General features: G+C 62.5%; 1 protein-coding gene across 6 annotated transcripts in view; it reads left to right on the top strand.

The window, feature by feature from the left end:
• ARHGAP23 (Rho GTPase activating protein 23) overlaps positions 1-27412 on the top strand; it is an 80406-nt gene that overhangs the window by 9097 nt on the left and 43897 nt on the right. For 2 of the 6 annotated variants that reach the window (XM_070060766.2, XM_051825628.3), the window contains exons 2-3: positions 24209-24370; positions 26542-26569. In XM_070060766.2, the coding sequence (XP_069916867.2) occupies positions 24209-24370; positions 26542-26569 (190 nt within the window). Of the gene's footprint in view, positions 1-20167; positions 21026-24208; positions 24371-26541; positions 26570-27412 lie in introns of those variants that run through there. The other 4 variants (XR_016224027.1, XM_089317849.1, XM_070060764.2 and 1 more) reach the window with 4 other exon arrangements.

Raw genomic sequence — 27412 nt, 5'->3', positions numbered from 1 at the left:
GCGGGCCGAGGCCGGGCCCCAGCGGGAGCTACCGTGGGCAGGGGGGCGGGACGGGCACGGGGCCGCTCGGGCAGGGGGCACCGAGCCGGGTGGCGGTGCCAGGCCCCCCGGCGGCTGCGCAGCGGGGGCGGAGGCCCGCGTCTTTTGTCCGGGATTTTCAGGCGGGGCGCCTACCGCCGTTTCCTCTGCCCGAGTTTTCGTTTTCCGTTGGCGAGGCCCCGGCACAGCTGGAGGGAGAGCGGTGGGGGAGGGGGCTCCCGGAGCTGGACGTCCTTGGCCGGGCGGGCGACTGGACGCCCCTTCCCCGCGCCGCGCCTGCCTCCTGCCGGGTTGGGGCGCTCCACCGCCCCCCAGGCTCGGGCCCACAGGCCCCAGGTCCTGGGGCAGAGACCCAGGCCCGGGACCCCCCGGCCCTGCAGGCGTGGCTGCCCTCACCAGTGCCGCCTGGGGCTGGCTGTGGGTGGGTCTGGGCGCGAGGTGCCAGGGCCATTACTCAGCGCTGGGCTGCTTTGCTTGGGTTCTTTCATCTGCCAGCTGCTGAGGCCAGGGAGGGCCTCCTGGCCCCCAACCCCCCCAAGGAGCCTGGGGGCCGGTCCTGTGGTCAGGCCCCAGCACACGCAGTTGGCCACTGGAGTTGGAGGGGTGAGCGCCCTCAGCCCGACACTTTTGTGAGTTTGTTCGAGATGTCCCCTGGGGTCCCGGCTGGGTCCAAGCCCAGGCTGTGGCTTCTTCCTCCTCTCTGGCCGAAGCCCTCAAGGCGAGCCCCTTTTCCCCAGCCTTCCCCTGTGCGTGAGCTGGGGTTCCGGACTTCGCAAGCTTTCCAGGAGCCAGATGTGCCCAGTCCTCCCTCCTCCTGCATCGCTGCCCTCTCCCTTCAGCCCAAGTGTGTTTCCCAATTATAAACTTGAAATTCAGGACGGACAGGGGGTGGGGGCGGAGGTCATTAAGCCGGAGTCCCTCAGATGCAGCCCCCATCAACAGCACATAGCCTTCATCCCTCCCCTCACTGTCTCCACCCTGACCCTCGCCCTAGCTGGGGGTGGATGGCTTTTGATCCCACCCTCTGCCAGGGCAGCCGCCCCTTTCTCCAAAGTGACCAGCTCAGGGGAGCTGTGCTCATCAGCATGCGATTTGAATCTCCATTATGTAACCAGTCATTTCCCCTCCAAACACAGCAGGGCCCCAGCCCAGCTGCTGCTCCCACTCGCCCACGGAGAGCCTGGGTCAGCCCCAAGGTGGCTGGGAACCCTGACGTCTTGTGTGGGAGGCCCTGCCTTCCTCCTGGGAGTGAAGAAGAGTGAATCCCCTGTGTGCAGTGCTGTGTTCGAGGGCTCAAGCCCCACGAGTGCCCAGGGCAGGTGTTTGCGTCCCACTTTACAGAGAGGGTCTGAGCGTGGCAGTGAGTGCCCAGGCAGAACCTGCGCCTCCTGATTGTAGTCAAGGCAGGAGAGGACGTTTGGGAGGGAAAATTGTTAGAAAGGTGGGTTGGTGACACCCTGGGTGACAGGCACAGCAGAGGGAGTGGACCTGGGGAATAGCCTTGTGTGTGGGCAGCCTGCATGGGGACCGTTCTGTGTCCCCTTCTCAGGCCCACCCTGAGCTCACCAGGGAGGGGTGCAGCATTCTTGGTCCAGTGGGGATTGGGGCCAGGCGGTGCAGGAGTGGCTGACGGCTTGCTTCCTCCTGCGCTGTAGGGATTCTAGGACCTGTTAACATGCGAGGCTAAGAGAGACTGCGAAGCAGGGGCATGAGAGAAGCCAGAGTGTGAGGCAGTGCAGTCAGATGTGGGGGGGGACTCCCCAGGACAGGTCCCTGAGCTGCGGCTTCACGGCTGGCCTGCAGCACTGGGCAGGGGCCTTTGCAGGAAGGAGATCATCACCTTTGCTGTTGTGCCTGCAAAGGCAGTGGAAAATGGCCTAAGTGCTTGGGCCGCTGTCACCCATGTGGGAGACCCACTGGAGTTCCTGGCTTCGACCTGGCCCAGCGCCCTGGCTGTTGTGGCCATTTGGGGAGTGAACTGGAAGTTTCTCTCTCCTTCTCTCTCTCTCTCCCTCTGTCCCTGTTGCTCTGCTTTTCAAATAACGAAATAAAGAAATCTTGAAAACATAGTAGAGCTGATAGTTAAGATCTAGGTAGCAATTACGCTAAACCACTTCTATAAGTGACATCATTTAACCCTTACAGCAGCACCACAAGGTGGGAGGCACTGCTGTCCCATCGCACGGCTGAGGACACAGAGGCTCAGGCTGGCAGCTGGCAGAGCAGAGTAGGAGCCGCAGCCTGGGTCAGGCCATGCTCGCACCCCATCAGCGAGCGCTCGCCCTCTTGCTGGACTGCAGTTTGGTTGCTTGTGTTTCTGCGGGGACAGGGGTGGGAGCAGAGCCATCCAGGAGCGGAGTGTGTGTGTGGGGGGGTCAGCTCGCTGCCTCGTCCAGCCTCCTGCAACGCTTGTGCCTGCCCACAGCCCTTGGGCCGCGCTCACTTTACTGGTGCTTCCTGTCCAAGTGCGCATCAGCCCTGCTCTGTGGCTGCAGGGGTTCAAAGGTGAGAGATTGGCTTGGTCAGGGATTTGGACAAAGCCGGGTTTGAATGATCCTGCTCTGTCACTCTCCCAGAGAGAGCGGCGAGTGAATAGGCCTGTGGAGCTGGCGCTGCCTTTCCCTAGCATCTCCCGGCCCTGCTCCCTTCAAACAACCCGCCCTTAGATCAGAGCCCCCGTGCCCTGTGACGGCGTGCCAGCTGGTCAGCAGGGCAGTGCCAGTGTGTACCAGGTGCCGTGCCCGCCCCCGCTGCCTCAGTGGGCATGAGGCTGGGATGACGCTGGGCGGGTCTTAGTGGGGAGCTTAAAGCCCTGTGGGGTGGCATGAGTTCATCACCTGTCAGAGCCCACAGGGACATCTTGTGCAACGCCCCCTGCTGCACTGGCAGCCTGATGTGAGAGGGGGACAAGAACCCGCGTCTTTGGGGCCCCTGGACTCCCAGGCCATCCCTTGTCTGTGTGGTGCTATCCTCGCAGGCCCCTCTGTGCAGGGTTCTGGGCCCACAGGGGGGCTGGCAGGGAGGAACAGGGACAGTGGACAATGCGTCCTGTTCATCCCCATGTCCCCAGCGACCAGCTTGGTGCCTGGCACTGACAGCTCGCCATGAATGTCTGCGAGGTACGAGGCAGGGAGGGGCCCCTCCCCAGCCTCCCCGGGGTGCCCAGTGCCCGGCTCCGTCCCTGGCACCGTGGTGGCCAGTCGACATGTCAGGTGAGCGAGAGAAAACTGCTAAGTGCAGGTGGGTTCTTCACCATCGTCCCATTTGACAGATGAAACTGGCCCAAAGCGAGTGCGTGGCTTCCTGTGGACACACAGCTGAGGAGCTGACCACTGCTCTCGGCCCCGTCCCAAGCAGCCTTACAGGTGTCATGTCTGTTTTGATGCTTATAGGGCCCGGCACGCAGCCAGTATTCAGGGCATTTGTTGATTGGCTGAAGGATGGGACTGTATATGGCAAACCCACAGGACCCCGCCGTCTCGTGCTGCTTCCCAGGCGCACCGTCAGGGAGCTGGGGGGGGTGGGCAGAGCAGCCGGGACTCCAGTGAACACTGTTGTGCGGGATGCAGTGCCACAACGTTGGCCCCAATTTCGTCCTTTTCAACCTGGGGGGTGGGCAGGAACCGGTTTGGGGCAGAGCCTGTCAAAGACCCTTTTTCCATTTCTCGTGAGAAGGGAGCTGGGTTTCCCGCCAGCGCGAGTCCTGACCCTGAGGCCCAGGGGACGGGACAGCTCCTCCAACCTCATCAACCCCCGGGGCCCCGGGCGGGTGACCTGGTCGCCTCTCACCCCTCTGCTCCCCATTTCTTGGTGTGAATTAGCATCAGTCAGCCGTGTCCCCAGGCCACCGCCCATGTGCTGGGACAGGCTGGATGGGGGCTGGCTAGGGGAGGAGGACTCTGTCGGAGACGTGGTCCACCCTCTAATGTAGATGAGCTGGTTATGGACGCACAAGTCTGGGGCCTGGCAGGACCCACTCAGTCCCTGGAAGGCAGGAGCGCCCCTGCCCCCAACCTCCATCATCTTTAGCCTGCTGAGGCTGGATTTGGGCCGGACTGGACGAGTTACTTCACTGCACCTCTAGTGCCCCGAGCCGTGCTGGGGGGCGCAGGCGAGGTCCCCCAGGGGAGGAGGCTGGGGCTCGGGAGCTTAGCTATTGCTAAACAAACGCCAACTGCTGGCTCCAAAGGGGGACTTCGGGCTTCCATGCAAAGAACCCTGACCATCCCAGAGAGGAAAGGAGCTGCCCCTGGCGGGGGGGCAGGGGGCGGCCGTCGCTGGAGCTGCTAGGCCCAGGTGGGACAGTGAAGGGGACTGGAGAAAAGGGAGGCCCTGGCTGAGGGGCTGGCGCGGGTCAGTGCTCTGTGGCTAGAATCGCAGGGGCTGGGCAGAGGACACAGGAGCTCAGCCTCCTGGGAACATCTGGGGCACCTGCTCTGGTCTGGGCTGGGAGTCTCCCTTGAGGAGGAGAGGTAGTCTCGAGGGCTGCCTGGAGGAGGTGTGGAAGGATGGGTGTGCTTCCTATGCTGGGGGCCATTGCAAGCTGGGATGGGCTTGGTGGCTGAAGGACAGAGAGGATCTGAAGCTGGCCCCAAGGCTGCCTCGTCATCTGGAGTTCCCAAGGGGTTCGAGTATGTGGGAGCAGAGGGGAGGGAAACTAGACCCGTCCCCCTACCCCGCAGTGTCTCCTGGAGGAGGAGTCAGGGCTACTCCCCGTGGCAGGGAGCCCGGGCCTGGACAGAGCGGAACTGGGGAAAGAAAGACTTCTTATGCCAGTGCATTTGGGGGCGTCCGGGGGTCGGGGAACAGTGGGGCCTTTGTCCCCAGCTGCCAGGAATCTGGCCCAGGAGCCGGCCCTGGGCCTGGCCGGGCCCTCGAGGGTGAGTCCGCTTTGAAGTGACCCTTTCAGAGCTCAGCATGAACCCCTGGGAGGAGACAGCCAGGCGGGGCTGGGGATGACTCGGACCCACAAGCCAGGGCCCCAGGGCTGGACGCACACCCGCAGCCTCGTGGGCTGGGTCCAGGAATGTGGCGGGCCCGGACCACGTGTGAGCTGGGTGGGAGGGCGGCCGTGAGGTGTCCTGGGGCCCAGTGGGCTCGCTGCAGGGGAGGCAGCGTTCGTCCGCAGAAGGCCCCCGGGCCAAGCGCCCAGGGGAGCAGGGTGGTGTGCCGGTGTGGCCATCCGGGGCCTTTCCAGTCCCCAAAAGGCTGCGAGGTGGGGGCCGAGAGGAACCCTCCGCCCCTCTGGTTGTCGGTGTGCAGAAACTCTGGATCCTTCTGCAGGAGAGGGAGGGGGAGAGGGTACTAGAGATCATTCCCGCCCCTGTCTCCCACGTGACTCCTGCGGGAGCTGAGGCCCAGAGAAAGGCCAGGCCGAGGGGATGGAGCGGGACGGGAGGGGGGCAGGCTGGGGGGGGGGGAGAGAGCAGCAGGGCGAGGCCCCTCCAGCTCTGACCCGCTGTGAGTCCAGGAGAGGGAGAGCAAGGAGTGGGTTTCTGATGGTGGCTTCCCAAGACCCAAGTGGGCAGGGGGCTGGGGGGCGGGGCTGGACGAAAGCCTTTGGCAGCCCAGGTGACAGCCCTGCCCACGCTGGTCTCGACTGGGCAACCTGACCTGCTCCGCACTTGGGAAAAATCAGTCTCCCTCTCCTTCTCCCGGACGTGTGGCCCTGGGGTCATCCCCTACATGGGGGTGCGGGGAGCCGAAGCCCCGAAGCTGTGAAGGGGGCTGCGGGCGACTCGGGTCCTCCCCCGTATCTTGCCCTGGCATCTGCAGAGCTGAGCTCTCATTAGCTCTAATGAAGCCTTGGCACGATGCCCCCTCCACCCTGTAGCACCTGGTGGGGGTGGGGCACAGCTGAGGGTGGGCCCAGAGCCCGGGAGAAGGGGAGTGTCTGTAAGAGGGGAGGGTGGGCGGCAGGAAATGGGGGCCGTGCAAGGCTGGGGCTGCTGAGGGGAGACCAACAGCCCCCTTGCTTTCCCACGGGGCCTCCCCTCCTCCAGTGGCTCCCCAGTGCTGAGGGACAGCCTTATCGGAGCGCCCAGGTATGGCCTGGGGGCACTGGGGATGTTCCCAGGCCTGGCTGGCATGCAGCCTCCCCCTGCTGGCTCCCTAATGTCAGCCCGTGGCAGCACAGGCGGCTCTGTGCTTGGGAAAATTGGGCCGTGGCCAGATCTGAATGCAAAGTGGCCCTGTTCCGTGGGCGATGGTTTCTTGCGCTCTCTGTGGCTCTTGCTCTCTGGATGACAAGACACAGCGCTCAACCCCTCAAGGGGTTCCTCGTCTGCTTCTCCCCCTGCCAAAGCCAGACAGGTCTCCACCGAGACCTGATACACGTGGTTCCTGAGGCTCGCATTGGCGCTTCTGGCCAGTGCGGCTCATTCCTGGGCAAGGATATCAACATACAAACGGCTGTCACTTTCATTTATTTTATCTTTATGTCTTTGCAAGGCAAGGAGGGCGAGCGAGCACTAGCTCTCATCTGTTGGTTCACGTGAGGTCCACAATGGCCAGGGTAGGACTGGGGCCAAGACCAGGAGCCGGGCACGCAATCCAGGTCTCGCAGGTGGTGGCAGGAACCCAATCAGTTACTGTGGCCGTCACCACTGCCTCCTAGGGTCTGCATTAGCAGGGTCAGGAGCCAGAGCCAGGCTTCGAACCCAGGTCCTCTGAGGCGGGATGCTATGCTAAATGCCCACTCTGGGTTGAGGATTCTTTTGCACAATGGTTTTTGTTTGTTTGTTTTTGGAGCAATGTGCAAGGGCTGTCGTGAGGTAGGTGTGTCCCTACAGAAGCGAGACTGTGACTATGAGAGGGTGACCTCCCCACCGTCACCCAGCGTCCCAACCCAAAGCTGGCTTTTGCGAATCCTGAGCCTGCCCTCGTGGTCACCGCAATATTCCCTGACCTGATCCCCCCACCCCAACTTGGGGAAGGGCTGCGCCGTGGAGGAAGGTGAGGGCAGGCATGGCTGGTGGCAGACGTAGAGTTCCGGTTCTGCTCCTCTGTGCCTTGGCTCGGGCCCCAGCTCTGCGGGGCAGAAGGCTTCGTGAGGAGGCGAGGCTGGCCGAGGCTTGGGACAGGGGAGAAAGGAGAGAAGGGTGCTCCAGGAGGGGGGACGCGCAGGGGTGTGGGCAAAGTGGGGTGGGACCGCCTGGCCGCCCCTGGGGTCTGTGACGGCTGGACTGAGAGCAGATGGACAGAGCAGAGCAGGCACGTGGTGCAGCAGTCCATCCTCATATCGGAGGGCCCGGGTTCGAGTCCTGCCTCTGCTTCCGATCCCAGCTGCCTACTGACGTGTACCCCGGGAGGCAGTGGTGGTGGCTCTGTTACTTGGGTTCCTGCTGCCCGTGTGGGGGCCTGGATGGAGTTCAGATGCTTCAGCCTGTCGCTGCTGCGGGCATGTGAGGAGTGAACCAGTGGATGGGAGATCTCTGCTTGTCTCTCTGTATCTCTGCCTTTCAAATTTATATGTATGTGTATACACACACACACACACACACGTATATATGTATACACACACACACACACACACATATAGAGAGCTGATTTAAAAATAGAGGGAGAGGGCCAGTGCCACGGCTCACTAGGCTAATCCTCCGCCTGCGGCGCCAGCACACCAGGTTCTAGTCCCGGTTGGGGTGCCAGATTCTGTCCCGGTTGCCCCTCTTCCAGGCCAGCTCTCTGCTGTGGCCAGGGAGTGCAGTGGAGGATGGCCCAAGTGCTTGGGTCCTGCACCCCATGGGAGACCAGGAGAAGCACCTGGCTCCTGCCATCGGATCAGCGCAGTGCGCTGGTCGCAGCGCGCTGGCCATGGCGGCCATTGGAGGCAAAGGAAGGTCTTTCTCTCTGTCTCTCTCTCTCACTGTCCACTCTGCCTGTCAAAAAAATAAAATAATAATAAAAAACAACAGAGGGAGAGGAGGTTGCCCCGTGGTGCAGCCCAGTGCTCGGCCATGGCAGGACCCGACATGCTGCCTTCCTTGCCGTGGAGCCATGGCCTGTGCCAAGCTGTGGAGGCGGTGAGGGAGGAAGCTGGAGATGAAGAGGCCAGGGTGGGCCTGGAACATGCACCCTCTTCCTCCTTCTGGAAGGGTCCTGTCATCTCTCCCCCTTGTCCGGAAAGACCTTCCTTGCCTTGTCCATCCCTGAAACTCCTATTTGTCATTCAGTGCCCTGATCAAACCTCCTCCACGAAGCCTCCATCCACCAAACTTCCTAATGTGTGGGGACTGCCTCCTCCAGGCCCGGGGGACAGGACTTTGTTCTCTGCCCTGGCTCCAGCTGTAGGCCGGGTCCTGTTCGCTGATGAACGAATGCTCCCGTGGTACTGGGCACTGCGTCGCGAGGACCACAGTGAGCACAAGGCTGCTGGTCGCTGCTCGCGTTCCTGAGCCCGGCAGTGCCAGATGCCCTGTGCTTTCTCTGTAATCTGCAAGACAACTCCATGAGCAATGGGTCATATCTATTTTTTTGTGTTTATGTTATTTGTCTGGAAGGCAGGGAGACAGAGACAGAAATCTCCCATCCGCTGGTTCACTGCCCAGAGGCCTGCAGCAGCCAGGACGGGTCCAGGCCGTAACCAGTAGCCAGGAACTCAGTCCAGGTTTCCCGCGTGTGTGGTGAGGACGTGTGCTTCCGCCCAGGATGCACATTAGCAGGAATGACATGGGATGTGGGCATCCCGAGCAGCATGTTTTTTTAAAAAAGGTTTATTTATTTGAAAGGCAGAGTTACAGAAAGGGAGAAGGAGAGAGAGAGAGAGAGAGAGAGAGAGAGAGAGAGAGAGAGGTCTTTCATATGTTGGTTCACTCTCCAGATGGCCACAACGGCCAGAACTGGGCTGATCCGAAGCCAGGAGCCAGGAGCTTCTTCTGGGTCTCCCACACAGGTGCAGGGGCCCACGGACTGGGGCCATCTTCTACTGTGTTCCCAGGCCACAGCAAAGAGCAGGATGGGAAGAGGAGCAGCCGGGACTCGAACCGGCACCCATATGGATGCTGGGCTGCAGGCGGAGGCTCAGTCTACTACGGCACAGCGCCGGCCCCCACAAGCAGCATCTTAACCACTGTGCTAAATGCCTATGCCCATCTTTATTTTGTGAATGCGGAAACAGAAGCCCAGAGAGGTTAGTAACCAACTGGTCGGAAGTAGGACCAGGCTGGGATTCAAACCAGGTCCCTCTGGATCTTGTTTGGGAACTTTTACTCACTATGCTCTACAGCTCCTTTATTTGTTGCATGTCCGCATATTTGATCCTTATAAAATCAGGGATTGCTTTTATTAATTTTTTTTATTTTTAATAAATATTTCTTTATTTGAGAGGCAGAGTTAGAGAGAGAGAGAGAAACAGAGAGAGTTTCCACCTGCTGGTTCACTCCCCAGATGGCTGCAACAGCCAGAGCTGGGCCAATCTGAAGCCAAGATCCAGGAGCTTCCTCTGGGTCTCCCATGTGGGTGCAGAGCCCCAAGCACTTGGGCCATCTTCTACTACTTTCCCAGGCCATCAGCAAAGAGCGTGATCGGAAGCAGAGCAGCCAGGACTTGAACCGGCACCCACATGGGATGCCGGTGCTGCAGGCAGTGGCTTTACCCTCTATGCCACAGCGCTGGCCCTGCTTTTATTAATTTTAAAAAATCCTTGTGGCCTGGCCTGCTGGACTCGAGAGTTTCTGAACAGCTCCTGTGTGCCATTTGCTCAGCTCCCCTTCTACAGCCAAGGAGACCGAGGCTTGGGGGACAGGGTGTGACCAGGGCTGCGCGGCCGGGGCTGGATTCCTGGCCCCTTGGACTCCTCTCTGCTTGGTGTCACTGCCCTCAGCCCAGTATGCGTCCTGTTGTGGTCACTGGTGAGGGTGTGGAGGCAGGGACTGGGCTGTTGTGATTTCCCAGGCGCCCAGCTGCCTGTCGGACCAAGGAGGCCTGGTGACTTGGCAGTGGGGTGATGGGGACAGGGTGTATGGGACACAGAGCGTCACCAGGCCTTGGCAGCATGTCATGGCCATGGGATGCCCAGGAGGGACCTTCAGGCTTGGGACAGGCGGTGGCCGGAGGTGGACGTGTTGGGAGGCAGGCGCTGTGCGCACTGGCTGAGCGCTCATTTTGCCCAAGTTCCCAGACCCAGACCGGCAGGGATCCACCAATCACAGTGACCCCCTGCTCTTTATTTGCATCTCATTTGCCTGACAATACCCCTTCATTTCTGCTGCTCAACCTCTGCCCCAAAAGTGTGCCCTCGTGGCCCAGACCTGCTCCGGGCTCCCCCCTCCCCGCCCTGGGCGGAGCTGGCATGGGAGGGGCGGGAGGGGCCGGGACCTGGGCTGCCAGGCGGGCCGCACTATTCATAGCTCAGGGGCTGGCGTACTTCACATACTTGGCGTTTCTCACGTCTGGCGGCCCCTCCACGGTCTCCCACCCCCTCTCCTGTCTCCTCTTTCCCCCTCCCCTCCTCCCCATCTTCGTCCTCGACCAATCTCTCTGGAATCCACAGATGTCCCAGCTGCCTGCTCTAGGCCGAGCCCCCTGGAGGGAACTGAGACCCCAGAGAGGGGGAGGGGGCAGTAGGGAGGTGCTCGGTGGGGTGGGGGGTGCTCAGAGCCGGAGCGATGCAGGCGGACGGGCAGCCCCACCTGGCCTTGACCCCGGAGCTGAAGGCGGCAGTGGGACCCTGGCCTCAGCGTGTGAGTTCGGGAAGCTTCTGGCCACTAAGGGACCAGTCAAGGGAAGATGGGGGTGGGGAGAGGCGACTGGTGGAGTTGGTGGGGAAGCCGAGTAGAACCCCGAGGAGGGCTGGTGTGGGAGCCTGGCCCGCTGGGACGAGAGCCGGACTGAGGCAGTGCCCTTTCTGTCGCTCGTGCCAGCGCTCCCACTCTCTGGATTGGGTTCCCACCGAGGACAAAGATCTGAAGTGGCCCTGCCCCAAGTGGGACCCCCCTCCCCCCACCTCTCAGGAGGGGCTCATTCCTTCTCAGCCCTCAGGATCCATGTGCTAGGCTCACACCCTGTGCCGGGTGCCGTGTGGGGAGCCAGGCACTGCAGCTGCCTGTGAAGCAGACGCCGTCCTGGCCTCCCGGGACTTGGGCAAGGCCACAGAGGTCGGGCGCAGTAGCCTCGTAAAGCTGTGGACACGGACCAGAGGACGCACAGGAACCGGATCTAGTCTGGGGCCACAGGAGCCAGGTCTGGGGAGCTGACATTTTGGCTGGGAGCCACAGAGTGCGGGGGAGTTAATTAGGGTGTGGGTTGGTGAGGCAGGAGGGAGCCGGGCAAGAGAGAACAACATTCCAGAAACAGCATGTGCAAAGGACCGGAGGCTGGAGGGGTGCCTGGTCCTCACGGGGGCTGGGGGCTGGAAGGAGGCCAGGGCGGCCGGAGCACAGAGGAGGAGGGTGTACCGGGTGTGGAGGCCAGGGGCATGTCCCACAGGGCCCCACAGTCATTATATTAAAACAATCCATCAGGACTGGCAGGGGCCAGAGCGGTGACCGCAGCTGGGAGCGACGCGGTGGGTGTGATGAAGAGGGTTAGGAAGCAGATGGCGGGATGCAGGGCTGGGGCGGGCAGCATCTTCTGCGGATCGGTTCCCAGAACCCATTCTCAACGACTTAGTCAGGCTCTGTCTTTGTCTTCGTTTTGTAGCTGAAGGAAGAAGAAAATCTGTATGACCATGAGGGTCACGTGGCCAGAAATGGACCAGGGCCAAGGGGGGCTTTTTCCCATAGCAACTGTCTTTGAAGAAGTTTTCGAAACTTAATTCATTAATTAAAATGTATCTGAAAATCAGAGAGACAGAGGGCCGGCGCTGCGGCTCACTAGGCTAATCCTCCGCCTTGCGGTGCCGGCACACCGGGTTCTAGTCCCGGTCAGGGCACCGGATTCTGCCCTGGTTGTCCCTCTTCCAGGCCAGCTCTCTGCTATGGCCCGGGAGTGCAGTGGAGGATGGCCCAAGTGCTTGGGCCCTGCACCCCATGGGAGACCAGGAAAAGCACCTGGCTCCTGGCTCCTGCCATCGGATCAGCGCGGTGCGCCGGCCGCAGTGCGCCGGCTGTGGCGGCCATTGGAGGGTGAACCAACGGCAAAAGGAAGATTTTTCTCTCTGTCTCTCTCTCTCACTGTCCACTCTGCCTGTCAAAAAAAAAAAAAAAAAAAATCAGAGAGACAGAGCTCGCCCACCTGCTGGTTCACTCCCCGAACCCAGGCTGGAGCCAGGACCTCGATGCGGGTCTCCCACACGCCTGGCCTGGATTCAAGTGCTTGAGCTCGCTGCTGCCTCCCGCGGTGTGCGGTAGCAGGAAGCTGGAAGCAGAAGCAGAAGCAGCAACTCAAACCCAGGCGTTGCAGTACGGGAGCAGGCGCCCCGGCTGTGTCTTGGCCGCGCACCCAAGGCCGGCCTCGCAGATGCGGAGGAGGTGTTCGCTGTCTCACCAGCCTCCTGTCCCCGCCCTGGGCCTGAGCCCGGCGTTCCCCACCTCGCCGGGCCCCTCTATTTCCAGGGCTGCTCTGCGGCTGGACGAGGAGACAGTGCTGGGGAAGCATTCATTTCTGTCTGGCTCTTGTGCCCCCGGGTGTGGGGTCCAAGGTGACACGTCTGTCCTCTCTGACCACAGAGCCCAGCCCTGAAACCGTCCCAGCTCCCTCAGGGCCAGGAGCCCGGGGGACGCTCTTTGTCCCTGCAGAGCCACCAGCCTGTCTGGGGCATCACAGGCCGGGTCAGGGAGGGGTTCAGTTCACAGGCAGGGCCGCTAGTGAGGGGGAAGGCAGGGGTAACCTGGGCAGGTTGAGCAGGGCTGGGGTGAGGGGGTGGTGGTTTCAGGGGTGGGGCTGAGCGTCCCTCCCTCCCTGCAGGAAGTCCCGAGTGCCCTGGGGGAGACTTTCGGAGTCTGCTGAGACCTGCCCGGGGAGGGGGTGTGGCCTCCGCTTCTCAGCTTTCTGTCCCCAGAAAGCAGCCAGTGGGTGCACCTGCTGTCTCTGCCTGGGTGGTCAGACAACAGGAAGGACTTACGGAGGAAGGGACCATGGGTGATGGACCCCCAACTTTTCCCCAGTTTCCTCTGAAATGACCTGTCCCAGATGGGCGTGGAACTTGGGACAGGAGTCACTGCAGGTGGGCTTGGCCTCCAGAGTGACTGCCCCGTGGCCTGGTCTCAAAGGGGCCGGCCTCCCTCCGGTACTCCTTGACACAAAGGGGACTCCCAGGCACCTTGCTGGCTTGTCCTTCTGCAGGGGACCCCTCTCTTCCGTAGTGGATGACAAGGGGGCCTGGACATCACAATGAGGGGACAGTGTTGAGGGACTGAGGACCGCCGGCCCCTGTGGGCCGTAAGGGAGCTAAGGCATGCCAAGCTGGGCCAGCAGGGGGCTCTGCTGCCTGCGAGACACTGCGCCCCTGAGTGTGCAGGCACAGGGATCTCTGTGTGCACACCCTTGAGTGTGTAAGCTACAGCGGGTGTGTAATCATGGTGGGGGGGGGGGGGTTGGAACAGATGTGTGTGTTCCAGAGGGTTGAGTCGTGGGGCAGGAACCCCACGCTGAGTCAGGCTTCCGCCAGGAAAGCTCTTCCAAGGCTGTGCCACCTTGGCGTGTGGCAGGACCCTGGCATGTGGCGGGACCCTGGCGTGCAGCGGGACCCTGGCGTGTGGCGGGACCCTGGTGTGTGGTGGGACCCTGGCGTGTGGCGGGACCCTGGTGTGTGGTGGGACCCTGGCGTGTGGCGGGACCCTGGTGTGTGGCGGGACCCTGGAGTGTGGCAGGGTCTTGGGAGCATTTGCATGCGCACTGGCCCAGCCCCTGAAGGCAGGGACCTCCTAGCACACGGTTCCTCCTCTTTGGCAGCCTTGTGCTCCCGCCGTGTGGTGTGCAGTGGGGAGTCCTCGGGCAGAGCCTGCTCCCGGCTGCCAGGGGAAGACCCATTCTGTGGCTCCATCTTCTACATTTTTATTTTTTTATTATTTTTTTTGATAGGCAGAGTGGATAGTGAGAGAGAGAGAGACAGAGAGAAAGGTCTTCCTTTTGCCGTTGGTTCACACTCCAATGGCCGCCACGGCTGGCGCACTGTGGCCGGCGCACCGCACTGATCCGAAGGCAGGAGCCAGGTGCTTCTCCTGGTCTCCCATGGGGTGCAGGGCCCAAGGACTTGGGCCATCCTCCACTGCACTCCCGGGCCACAGCAGAGAGCTGGCCTGGAAGAGGGGCAACCGGGACAGAATCTGGCACCCCAAGCGGGACTAGAACCCGGTGTGCCGGCGCCGCTAGGTGGAGGATTAGCCTAGTGAGCCGCGGTGCCAGCCTACATTTTTATTTGTTTATTCATCTGAATGTGAGAGAGAGAGAGAGAGAGAGAGAGAGAGAGAGAGAGAGAGAGAGACCTCGAGACCTCTTCATTTGCTGGTTCATCTCTCAAATGCTCACAGGAGCCAGAGCTGGGCCAGGCCAAAGCCGGGAGCCTGGAACTCCCTCTGTTGTCCCAGGGGTGGCAGGGGCCCAAGTCCTTGAGCCATCACCTGCTGCCCCCCTGGGTGTCCCTCAGCAGGAAGCTGGAGGCGGGACTTGACCCGAGGCGCTCTGATCCGTGCGGGGGGCGGGCGGCCCAGCATCCTACCTCTGCCCCAGAGCCTGCTCCCTCGGCAGTTTTCTCTTTGGCAAGAATTCTGACTTTTTCCTGTTTTTTTGTTTCTTTTGATAAAAAATATATAGTATAATATTTACCATTTTACAACCGTTCAGTGGCATTGAGTGTATTCTCACTGGTGCGGAAACATCACCACAATCTATCTCTACGACTTTTTCATTGTTCCAAACTACAATTCTGTAGCCTTTAAATAATAGCTTCTGGGGCCGGCGCTGTGGCACAGCAGGCTAAGCCGCCACTTGGGACACAGGCATGCCATGTCAGAGTGCTGGTTCAAGTCCTGGCTGCTCCACTTCCCACCTGGGAAGGCAGCGATGATGGCCCAAGTACTTGGAGCCCTGCCACCCTTGTGGGAGACCCGGATGGAGTTCCTGGCTTCTGGCTTCAGCCTGGCTCAGCCCCGGCTGTTGTGGCCACTGAGGGAGTGAATCAGAGGCTAGATCTCTCTGTTTCTCCCTCTCTCTATGTCTGCCTTTCAAATAAATAAATAAATCTTAAGAGGAAAAAAAAAGAGACTCCTTTTAGACCTTTGAGAAAGTCAAATCTGTTTAAAATAATAATAGGTTCCCAGTCCCCCCTTGCCCCAGTCCCTAGCAGTCACCATTCTACCTTCTGTCTATGAATCTAGGTGCCCCGTGTGAAGGTCCCTTTGTGTCTCTGGCTTATTTTACTCGGCACAATGTCTTCAGAATCCATCCGTGCAGAATTCCATCCCTTGGCAGGGCCAAATAATCCTACCATCCAGGTAATGCTGCCCCTCTGGCGTGTGTACATGCCGCGTTTTGTTCGGCTGTAACCTGGGGACGGACGCTTGGGTGGTGTCCACCTCTTGGCCCTTTTGAATGACGTTGCTGTGAGCATCCGTGCACCAGTGTCTGTGCAGGTCCCTGCTCCCTGTCCTGAGTGGACTCCGTATCCCACGTGGGTCTGAGCGCAAGCTTGTGGAGGAGCCGTCACACTGTCACTGTCTCCCACAGCCGCACCGTTTATTCCCCTTTATCTGCATCCTTGCCCTCTACCCATAATTTTTTTTAAAGGTTCATTTACATATTTTGAAGGGCAGAGCGAGAGCGAGAGATCTTTCATCTGCTGGTTCACTCTCCAAATGCCCACAACAGCCAGGGCTGGGCCAGGCTGAAGCCAGGAACCAGAAGCTCCATCCAGGCCTCCCAAGTGGGTGGCAGAGGCCCAGGTACTCAGGCCAACATCCGCTACTGCCTTCTCAGGTGCACCAGCTGGGAGCTGGGTGGGAAGCGGGGCTGCCCGGACTTGAACCACACGATGCTGGTCCCCACACAGATAAATTTTTGAGAGCCTGCGGTGATCAAAGCGAATCCATTTGTGAATATTCAACAGATGTTGTCCTTCGGGGGAGACTCAAGCTGTATCTTGGAGCAGTCTCCAATCTGGCCAATCCGGGGAAAGACACAGGCCATGCCTGCATGGGGCTCAAAGCCGTGGCTCACAGCGGGCTCCCAGTCTGATGGAGGAGGCACAGGCATTTCCCACCGGGGAGTTCTCAGACAGGTCCAGAGAGCAGAATGGATCCTGCAGGGCCTGCATCGAGACAGGCCAGGGGCTGCTGGGTGGAGCAGGCCAGGGCTGGAGGGGGTCTGTGCCGGCCCCGCGCCGCGCCAGCCCGTGGTTGCCTGGGCCCCTGGCCCTGGTGTTTACTTTGTGGCCGCTGCAGACTCACCCTTTTCCGCAAGTGCTCATTCCCAGCAGGAGGAGAGACAATCTTCTCCCTCTCTCGGGGGCCCCGTGGAGGGCACTGGCTGTCCCGCTGGGCAGACACCCTGCCAGCCTGGCACCTTTGCCACGCTGCTTGTCTGCTAGAAGCAGGCCTCATCCGGGGGTCTCTTGTTGCCCACCCTCCCCCACTCCCACAGGTCCCATGAGCCCCTGTTCTGGGCTTGCCACCGTTCTGCTCTGGAAGGGACAGCTCCTGACCACTGGGCGCCCGCAGCACCCTGGGCTGGTGCGGAGAGGCGGGGGGATGCCCGTGGGAATGAGCTTGCCGGGGTCTGTGCTTGCGTGTTGCTGCATGACTGTGTGTGAGTGTCACTATCCACAAGGCAATCGAAGCGGTCTGCGCTTCTTAAACCCCTACCATGTGCGCTGGGCCTGTGCTAAGACCGACTGAATCCTCCCAAGACAGAAGGCAGTGTCATTCCCAGTTCCGTGGTGGGGAACCCAGGCTCAAGCAGGTTGAGTAACTTGCTCGAGGCCTCGCAGCTGGAAAACGAGAAAGACTGGACTCGAACCCAGGAGACCTGACTCCAGACCACCGCAGACCTCAGGTCTCGGCCCCTGGGCTGTACTGCCCCTGGGAGACGCCGGGGGCCCTGTGCTGTTTGGGACCGTGTGTGCCCCTCCGCAGATGGCAGGGTGGCGTCCGGCTTGGCACGCGCTTCCTCCATCCTGTCTTCCCTGGTTCCAGCCTACTTGAGAGAGAAGGACCTGAGTGTCAGCACCCTCCCAACCCAGCGCAGGAGCGGACCTGGAGGGGGAGTGCACGGGGTCCAGGGAGAACTTCTGAATCACCGCCTGCCATCAGGCCAGGCCAGACCAGACTGGGTGCAAGGTCCTAGGTCACCAGTGACGCGGGCTGTGTACGCGCCGAGGGTTCTGGGAGCCACGGCTTGCCTGGCCGGCTCATCAACCTGGCCTGCTGGGGCATGTCAGGTGGCTCTCTCGCACCAGCAGCGCTGGGAACCAGGCATCCGAATGGGGCCAAGGGGTGGGGGCGGCCGACGGGACAGGAGCCCTTGAGCGAGGAGACTGGGGCAGGGGTCAGAGGGTGGGAGGCAGGGGCGGGCGTTGGGTACGCATTGCCCTCATGCCCAGGGTGGAAGGCATGGGCCGTGGGATTTGCCCTGTCTGTGTGTGAGGTTGTGGGATAGCGATGGGTTGGTGTTTGGTTGAGGGTGTGGGGGACCAGGAGGAATTTCATAAATGCTAGATGATTTTCTTGGGGTGGGGGCTTTGCCACCTTGTGGTTCGGGGCCTGCAGCTGAGCAAGCCAGAGGAAGGAAAGGCAGGCAGCATCGACCCTGAGCCCCTGTCTCTCCCTTCCTGAGCCGCACGCCCTGCAGAGCTGTGGTTTCCCTCTTTCTCCTACCCCTGACCTTGGGCCCCAGGATGCTCCCCTCCCTTCCCCAGTCCCTGGCTGTGGCCGCTGCAGACTGACACTCCAGAGAGAAGGAGTCAGGGCTCCCTGCTAGGAGGGGGTCTCCCCTGAGGGAGGTGCAGGCAGCCTGGTCTGAAGCTGGGGACCCCCGCGGGCCGAGGAGCTGGGACCTGCAAGCACCCCAAGGATCGGGTCTGCGCTGACCTTGTTCTCCCAGGTGTCCCAGCTCCTGGGCCGCAGCAAGTCCTCAGGATGTGGCTGCTGATGGTGTAAACAAGAGGGTCACCGAACCCTGGGCCGTACAGGGTCCCCGCTTGGTGAAAGTGAAGCCTTGAACCTGTCACTGTCCTCGCTGAGGCTGTTTCTGCAACATGAAAAACAGTCCCTGGGTATCCAGGTCCCAGGGCGAGGGTGCTGTCAGGCAGAGAAGGGTGACGGGGAGGCCTGGATGTCCTGGGGTGGGGGAGGTGTGTGCAGCTGCCCAGTCCCTCCCCAGGGAAGTGCTCAAGCTAGAGGGGGTGGGAGGGGCTGCTCAGTGGGGTAATTCCTGACACGGGGAGGAAGCGGGGCAGGGTGTAGGGGGAGGACTCACACTGGGCAGGAAGGCTTGGAATAGAATCTCAGCAACGCCTGGTATTTCCCAGCCCTGGGCCCCCTCCCCCACGGCCTTCTGGGGCCCACCCCACATTCCTTTCCCAGAGGAAATGAGGAGGGAGACGGGAGACTCCCCAGGCCCCCCAGGCTCAGATGACCATTTGTTCACACCATGTACAGCCTCTGAGGCCCTACTGTGTGCACCTAGCTCCTGAAGTCCCAGGAGAGGCGGCTGGGGTGAAGGTAGAGGGTGGGGAAGGTATGAGTTTGCTCAGGAGGTGGCTGTGGCCTCTGGGGGTGGCAGAGGTGGGGTGGGGGTGGTGTCCTTTGCTGCCCAGCCTGGTTAAAGGGCAGGACATGGACAGCATATGTGACTGATCCCTTTCCAAGGTTCCTGCGACCCTGGAAACCGAGACCCCAGGCTGCCTCTCCACCTCTGCTCTGCCTGCAGCCCCCAGGACCCTGGGCACTTTCCAGCGCTGTGGACTCCTGAGCAGGCCCCCGGGCAGCACCTGTTGGCCACGAGAGCTCCACGGGGCAGGCAGGAGAGGGGAGAGTGGCTCCCTTCCCTCGGATCCAGGAAATGGGCTTGCAGGCAGCCGGAAGGACTCGCCCGCGAGCAGAGCAGGTCAGACGTGGAGCCTGTGGCTTGGGCCTGGGGCCGCAGGCACTGACGTGGCTGAGGCTGGCTGCATGCTTCCAGCTGATTGTGACACTCTGGCCTCTGGCGAGCCCGCACTGGGAGGCACAGGGCCCGCGAGGGCAGGAGGGGTCCCACCCGGACCCTTAGATTTCTGCTCTGTAGGGTTTGCCCAGCAGACAGCCGTGCCCTACCCCTGACCACGGTCCCCTGGCTCCGGCCCTGGGCCCTTTCCCGCACTCGGCCTGCGCCCTCCTGACTCAGCGCGGGAGGCAGCCTTGCTCTTCCCATCCGGCTTCCGCCAGGGAGGGGGCGGGGGTCCAGCTCCTGCACAGGGGGCCCAGCAAGCTGCAAACAGGAAACGGGAGAACAAAACCACTCCCTGGCTGACCAGGGGCCGCCCCGCACCTCGCCCTCACCCTTCCTCCTCTCTCCCTTCTCCTCTCCATCCTGGCCACCTCCGGGGTCCTCTCTCCCCGTCCACCTCTGTGCCCCCAGTCTCCTATCCCTTTGCTCCCCCACCCCTCCTTCATCTTCTCCCTTCCCTCCTAGTCCCCTAGGCCCCTCAGCTCCTCTCTGAGACCAAGCACCTCCCCCGGCGGTCAGTGGTAGCGACAAGTAGGGGAACGGGATGGGGGAGAAAAGCAAGTGGGAGCTGACCCTTCTGCTGGTTCTCCCTGCTGGTCACTGCTCGGAAGAGGCCCAGATCTCAGGACTCTAGATCTGGAGCAGGGTTGGATGGGAGCTGCCCGCTGCGTTGCTGGCTGGGGTTTGGGGACATGGCCTGAGGTTGGGAGGAGGGGCCCCGGGGGTTGGAGTCCCGGTGCTGGTGCTGCCCTAGCAAGCTGGTGCTCTCTGCCTCAGTTTCCTTCTCTGTAGTCACCTCTCCCCCCGCCCGGGGGAGGGGGGCCCACAGTGGGAAGGGGGCAGGGTCCAGCACCAACAGGGGGTTTCCTGCTTGCTCCTATGCTGCAGGGGGCTAGGGGCCTGCCTGGAGATGCCCCCTCTGGGTCGAGCTAACAGCAGGTGTCCTGGGAAGGAGGGTCAGCCATGCTTCCCCATGGGAGTGGTGGGGGGCGTGAGGTTCCCAGTGGGGAGGGCTGCTGAGTGTCCCTGTGCTGTGTGCTGGGCAGCCTGGGGCTGCTGGGCGGGGTCTGTGTGTGTGTGTGTGTGTGTGTAGCACCGGGAAGGCCGTGGGCAACAGTGTGCCTCTGCGGGGTTGGCTGTGTGTGTGGGCTGACAGAGTAGGGTGCGCCTCGTGTGCGCTTGGATGTGCGGGACCTGTGGCGCCCGCGCGCGCGTCGTTGGGTTGTCCTGGGTTGTGAGCAGCAGGCGGGGGAGGGGCACAGGTGTGCGGCAGGTAGGGTGTGTGAGTGTTTCGGGGAGCACGAGCTCACAACTGTGCGCTGTGCGCTTGTGCGGGGGCCGGACAGTGCCCCTAGCGTGTGTGGGGTGAGTGTGTGGGATGTGGGCGGCCTTGGACAGGGGCCGCCCCGGAGGGGGAGGCGTCTGCCCTGCGCGACTCGCCTGCGAGTCTGACTCCGGCGCCTTCAGCCGGGAGGCGCGGCAGGCGCGAGCCGCTCCAGCCGTCCTGCCGTCGTCCGCACGGGCCGTCCGTCCCCTCGGGGCCTCTGGGGCCGCGGCCCGCGGCCCCGGGGGGCGGGCGGGGACCGCCGGGGACCGCCTGCCTCCTGGGGGGCTCAGGACGCCGCCCACCGGGCGCCGAGCAGCTGCTACGGGCCCCCGCGCGGCGCGCCCCGCTCCGGAAGCCAGGCCCGGTGCGCACTGGAGCCGGGGCGGTGGCCGGACCCCGGGGCCGCCGCTGGCCGCGGCGCTCGTGGGCAGCGCCGTGTGGCGCGTGGAGCGCGCGGGGGCCGAGGGCTGGCGCTGGGAGCGCGCCGTCGGCGTGGACTGCAGCGCCCCGGAGCCCCGCTGCCTCTGGCTGCCCTACCTCAGCCACCGGGACCGCCGCACACCGGGGCCGCGCCCGGCCAGGGTGAGCGCCGGGGGTGAGGGTGGGGGCTGTGGGCCTGTGGAGCTGTGTGAACCTTGCATTCCGGAACTACTGTCCTTGGAGTGGAAACTGAGTTGGGACAGGAGAGACCAGAGTGAGGGTGAGGGTGCAGGATTTGTGGCTCGGAGCTTATCCAGGGGTCCTGGGTGGCGCCCCCGCTGGATTCGTGGCTTCCAGTGGGCACAGGCCCCTCAGTCACAGGCAGTGGAAGGATGGATGAGACCAGAGCGTTTGGAGACAGGGGGCACCTAAGAATCCCTAGAGCCTGGATTGGAAGAGGTACCGGGTGAGAGCCAGGCAGGCGAGAGCAAAATGGAGGGCTGGGTGTCTTCCACCTGCTCCTGGGCACAAGCTGGACACCTCTCTTAGTGGGCAAAGAGGCTGAGGTAGCAGAATGCGCCCCAGCAGGTAGTGGGGGGCCTCGGGGTGAGGACCCACAGCCCCGCCATGGGGTCAGGCAGTGTTTCTGATGTGCGGGTCTACAGGCTGGCAGTGGGAGCCATGCCGGGCCTGAGTGCTGTGCTGCCCGCGCTGACCTCTGCATGCCCCCTGGGGGAGGAGCAGGCCTTTTGGGTTCCAGTTCCTGGTGCGGCCAGTCCCCCATCCACGTGTGCACGGTGCCTCCCGCGTGGCCCCAGGGCTGTGTGCCCTTCTCCCACCCTCGGCTGGCATTTCTCGATGTCACTTCCTTCCCCGAGGGGCGGAGGGAGTAGTTGTGGGCCAGGAGAGTTTAATCAGCAGCGTCAGCAATGTCCCTGTGCCCCCGACCTCGTCCCAGGCCCTGCCCTCGTGTCTGTGCCCCCATCACAGAGGCAGAGCGGGTGTGTGTGCGTGCGGGAGTTGGACTCTCCTCGGTGTCATCACCTTTCTGGTCCCCATCACTGACTGTCTCTGCACCTGTCAGTTCCTCCTCCCCTCATGAAGACAGCAAGACCTTGTGTTGTCCTGAGTGAGAGGGTGGGAGAGGAAAGATGGGGCCTATGAAAGCATGAAGGATTAGGGTTAAACTTCAGGGAGGACTTCCTGCAAGAGGGTTGGCTGCTGTGGCTGTAGATGGGACTGTGGTATCTCCTCTTCAACCAGGGTTGCAGCAGCTGGGGGGGGGGGGGGTTACTGACACTCCCAGGAGCCTGGTTAAGAGGGGTGGGGGAGGGGGCTGCGAGGAAGGAACAGAGGAAAGGGAGAGGCAGAGATAAGGCTGCTGGGCTCTGGTGGGGAGGGGACCTGGGGGAGGAAGGCCTGCCCACTGCCCCCTGGGATTCCAGGCGGGACCTGCAGGAATGGTGCCCCCAGGCAGCTGGCAGCTCCAGGCAGGATGTGTGCAGGGGGAGAGGTGAGGGACATGCGGGGACCTGTCCCAGCCACTTCTCATCACTGGGGCAGCTGGTGGCTTAAACCTTAATCCAGGACAGCAGCAAAACAATGGGCCCTGCAAACAGCCTCGGCTTTGAGCCCGGGGCGCGGGTGGGCAGGGGGGTGTGGGGTGTGGGGCATGCGGGGGGGGGGGGCACACAGCACACAGCAGGGGCTTCTGGTAGGGGAGGGCGGTGGGGGTCCCCCAGGCCCTCTTGTCCCCCTGATCAGTTCCTTGCCAGGTCAGCAGTGATAGGAAATCCAGGGGGATTTCTGTCCTCAGCAGAATTCCAGGAGAATTCTCTCCTGTGGGCTCCCCAGAGCCCTGTGGGCCAGCAGCGGCTCTGCAGAAGAGGCCGGGCTGTGGCTCTAAGCGGAATGAGCAGGGGGTCTGGGGTGGGCACTGATCTCCTGCCTGCTGAGCCCCAGCCTGGGGATAGCCAGTTGTAGCTGGACCCTTCCAGGAATGGGGAACTCACAGCCTGACTGTGTGATTGCAACAGACTCCCTAGCCTGGAGCTTCTCCGCCCGTCTCCCACCTGGCCCTGGGAGCTGCAGGAAGCCAGCTGAGTGCCTCTGTCACATTTTTGTTGAATCTTCTGGGTCCTCCCCCAAGCCTGCGCACTGCAGCCCGCCTCCCAGCCCGGGGCCGGGTCCCTAGCACGGGGCCGGGCACGCGTGCGGCTCCCCCTCCTCCACATGTGCGAGCGGGAGGCTGGCCACACAGGCTGAATGGCAAATGTCGTTGAACTGTCTCCAGCCGTTAGAGGGGGGAGAGGGGACTTAACTGTGGAGTGGGAGCTCCTCACCCCACAACTGGGGCCCAGCCCCTCAGCTGAAGCTCCTGCCTGGTGCCAGGGAGCAGTGGAGGGTGCCCAGGGCCGTGCAGGCGCAGGTGACGGGCCTGGCTTAGGGCAGCAGATTGATTAGGCTGTGGATGCTGTGGGTTGGAGTCCCTGAGTTTGCAGTCTCCCGGATGCCTTTTTGTCACCCACTTCCCTTGGAGTCCGAGAAGGAGACCCGAAGTCACCCACTTCTACCTCCTGCCTGTGCCCCGCCCCCTCCAGCCTTGGTCTTCAGACACCCTCTGCCATGTCATCTTGGGGAATCCCAAGTATCTGGGCAGGTCGGACAGAGGCCAGAGAGTCCCCCCACCCTTTCCGGTGAACCAGCAGGGCCTCTGAGCTGCGCTCCGGAGCCGCAGGAAGTCTCTTAAGTTGTCTGATGTCGCTTGGTTCCCCGTGTGTTCCTGCAGCTGCTGCTGGGGTGTGTGCGTGTGGACTGGTGTGTCTGTGCACATCTGGGTGTCCCTGTGTGCCGTGTGTGTGCAGGGCTGTGAAGATGTGCCGCGCGGGTCTCCGTCGGTGTGTGTGTGTGCTCACACATTTGCACTTGCACTTGGCTGTGTGTTGGTGGAGTGTTCTGTCTGCACACTCTGTGCACCCTTGTGGGTGTGCGAGCTTCCGTGTGTTTGCGTGAGTGTGTGAATGTGCACTTCCTGGGTGGAACGGCTGTGTGCCCGGGGCTCTGCACACAGTAGGTGCTCAGCGAACATTTGCTGCCCTGAATTCACTGTTGACAATTTGTTTCCCAGGAGGCAAAGGCGTCACTGAGGGAGAAGGAAAGAAGGAAGAAGCCATTGGGATGATGGGGGTGGGAGCGGAAGGGAGGGGCCGGGAGGAGGTCTGGGCAGGCCAGGGGGCCGTGGAACGCAAGACAGTCCTTCCAGGTCCTTGGCTGCAGGAGGCCCAGCACAGAGCCCGCATACCAGCCGCGGGGGCTCCGTCAACCCTGTCTCCCTGTGCCCCACAGCTGCCCCTGGGCCCACGAGATGGGTGCTCGCCTGGGCGCCCCCCGCCCTGGCAGGGGCCGAGGACGCTGCTGCTACGCAAGAGTCTGCAGGATGGCTTCGGCTTCACCCTGCGCCACTTCATCGTGTACCCGCCCGAGTCGGCCGTGCACTGCAGCCTGAAGGTACGCCCGCCTGGCCTGCCCCGCCCGGGGCCCGGCCCGGCCCCTCCTGCCCGGGCCTGATGCTGCAGGAGGGCAGGCCAGCCCTGGCTGGGCCGCTTGCCCTGTGCGACTGTGGACAAACCCCCCTGGCCACTCTGGACTGGGTCTTTCAGGAGAAGGGCTTGTGGCCGGTTCAGGACAAGGGGACCTCTGGGCTGTGGAAGGTGGACATCACCTTGGAAAAGATGGCGCTCTTGGGACTTCCTGTCCACTGGCTGCCGTCCCCTCCCCAGCCTGAGCCCTCAGGGAGCCCAGGCTAACACACCTCCGAGGCCCCTGGTCACAGCACTGGCAAGAAGGGGCTCTGGGTCCTGGTCCTGCTCCCTGTGTTTGGGGCCAGGTCACCACTGTCTGGGCTCCGCTTGTCCAGCTGTCACCCGAGGCTGTTCGGTGACTTGCTCTCCAGCCCGCTGTAAAAGTCCACTCCTCTGGCAGGGGAGGAGCCAGACTTACCGTACAGTCAATGAGCCCCTCTCCCCTTCACCGAGGCTGGGACCAGCCCGCACAGCTGTTGGGGGACTCCCCCCTGGGGACGGGGCACTGTCTGTGTGCTTGCACGTCTGTGTGCACACATGCGTGCACATCCCCTGGGCACAGACATGCACGTCTTGGTGCTCTGTGTGCATCTGCTGGCTTGTGAACACGTCGCGTGGACCTCACCGTGCAGCTCTCCCGCGCATGTCTGGTCCTGAGGCTGCTTGCATAACTGTTCTCATTGGCTGCAGCTATGCTGAGGAACCTGTGAGGGCTGATGGTGTGTGGGAGGGGCCGCTGCCCCCCGGACGCCCATGGACACCAGTGCCCTCCTTCCTTCCCGCCCCAGAGTGCCTCTGCCACCGTCTCTCAGGGGACCCTGCTGAGGGGTGACCCCAGCAGAAGCGGTGTGCAGCGTAGACCACGCTGGCTGGGGAGCCCTGGCTCCCTCGGGGCACTGGGTGACCCTGTGGCAGGGCAGGCCCCACCCTCTTTCCAGAACCTGCCCTGGGTGGGAGGGGTGGTTGGCGTGGAGGCTGGAAGAAGACTGTGTTCTCCCCGCCTGCCTGCTGCTGTGTGTCCCAGTGTGTGTCTGCCTCTGGCACCCGCGTTCTGTGCTGTCAGCTTGCATCAGCGGGCACACAGTCGTGTGGAGGTGAGGGTGGGGGCCCGCTCTCCTGCAGTGCCCCGCAGCCTTGCTGTAGCCCACCCTGTCCAGGCCGGAGTGCCAGTCAGTCCCAGGTTCTTTGAGTCTCTGAGTGGCCTTGGACAGTCACGCCCTGACATCTGTACAGTGGGCGGATCTGTGGAGAGAATCAGAGGAGGTGATGCCAAAAGCCCAGGCTCACTGGAAAATGCCCCATCCTCCTGGCTCGTGCTGTCTGCCCCACCTCCTGGATCCTGCCCAAATCCAGGAACACTCCCCCGACTCCCCAGGGTGGTCCCTGGGCCCGCACCTGGCTACCGCAATACTCCCCTGCTTGGCCTTCGCACTGCACCCTCCCACGGAGGGGTCTTCGCTGGCTCCCGCGTCCCCTGTCCTCGAGCCTGGGAGCTGCAGGCTGACTTCCGTCCCTCAGCCTCTCCTTTCTCCCTGTGGGTCCAGGCCCCGCGTGCTGGCTTATTGCTGGCGCCAAGTGTCTGCACCGTCCACCCCCTCCCGCCCTCCCCCAGATGGCTTTCCCCTGCTGCCCTCAAGCTTCCCCCAGAGTCCCCGCCCCGAGGGACACTAATCAGGCCTTGCCTCCCATTCTCTGGGGGCCGATAGCTGCTCTTTGCTCACGTCAGGCCCCCTTATCTGTGTCTGCCGGGGTCTTCTGTGTGTGTGAGCTCCATCGAGCCACGGGAGCGCCCCAGAGAAGGGGATGTGGGTGCCCCTTACACTGGGGTTGCCAGATAGCTGGGGGCTAGGTGGTGCAATTGGCAGGTACGAGAGAGGGTTGCACCTGTTACTAGGGGACTTGGTGGGGCTCAACACCCCAGCTGACAGCCCTCCCAGCCCCACTGCTGGCCGCTGCTGCTGGCTAACTGGAAGGAGATAAGGGTGGCGGGAGCCTGCAGGACTCGCCCAGGAGGGGCTGGGCCTCCCTGCCAGGGCTCCCGCCCTGTGCTGCCTGGGCTGCAGGCAGGGCCCACACCCAGCTCTCTGTTCCCTGCAGGAGGAAGAGAATGGAGGCCGAGGAGGAGGTAAGGAGTAGGGGGGGCTGCGCTGGGACTCGCCCTCCAGCTCCTGCTTCTCTCTCATGCCCCCCCCCCGCACCTCTGCCCAGCTGCACTGCTGTCTCTGTTTCCGCTGTAGCCCGCTCTGTGCACCTCCTCACTCTCTCCTCCCCTCCCTGTGTCCTCTGCACCTCTGTCTCCCTTGGGGCCTGTGCACCTGCAGATGCCTGTCCATCATGGCAGCCCATGAGTGGTGCTCTGTGTTCATGGGAATGTGGGACACGGCCCCAGCAGGAGCTGTGCGGCCTGGGGGCTGGTGCTGCGGTGTCCTGAGCAAGGGGGGCCTGGTGGGAGTGGGGGACCCTGTGGTTCTTTCCACTGCAGGGGGCCTAATGCCCCTTGCCATTGCCCGTACTGTTGCTGTACTTCCTGGGCATTCAAGGGAGAGCTCATTGAACAGGCAGCCATCCTGCTCTGCCACTCGGCTTCTGCTAGGCGCCCGTGGGAATGTCTTTCTGTGTCCCCATCCCAGAGGCCGTGGGGGCGGGGAGCTGGCTAGCAGGAACAGGGACAGTAGGCCGCAGAGGAGTGTTGTGGGGTGAAATATGATTCGTGCCCATCCTGGGGGTCCCAGGGTTCTGCTTGGAGCCCCCAAGCCTAGGGCATGGAGTAGGTGGGAGATGCGGGGTCAGAGAGAGAGAATCTGTCCTCCATGGGACAGGGAGTTCTGGAGAGGTCTGTCCATCCTTGTCCATCTGGTGTCCGGCACCTGCAGGAACACACAGGCAGTAGGGAGCGACTCGGTGCCATCTCCCAGCTGTACGCGCTCCTCTCTGGTTGTGTGTGTCCCCTGGACGTGTGGGTCCGTGT

The sequence above is a fragment of the Oryctolagus cuniculus genome, chromosome 17 (genome assembly GCF_051225735.1).
Source record: "Oryctolagus cuniculus isolate XC-2025 breed Fujian yellow rabbit chromosome 17, ASM5122573v1, whole genome shotgun sequence".
Classification (NCBI taxonomy): Eukaryota; Metazoa; Chordata; class Mammalia; order Lagomorpha; family Leporidae; genus Oryctolagus; species Oryctolagus cuniculus.
Note: the sequence above shows the minus strand (reverse complement) of the source record. Positions and strands in the feature narration are given on the sequence as shown.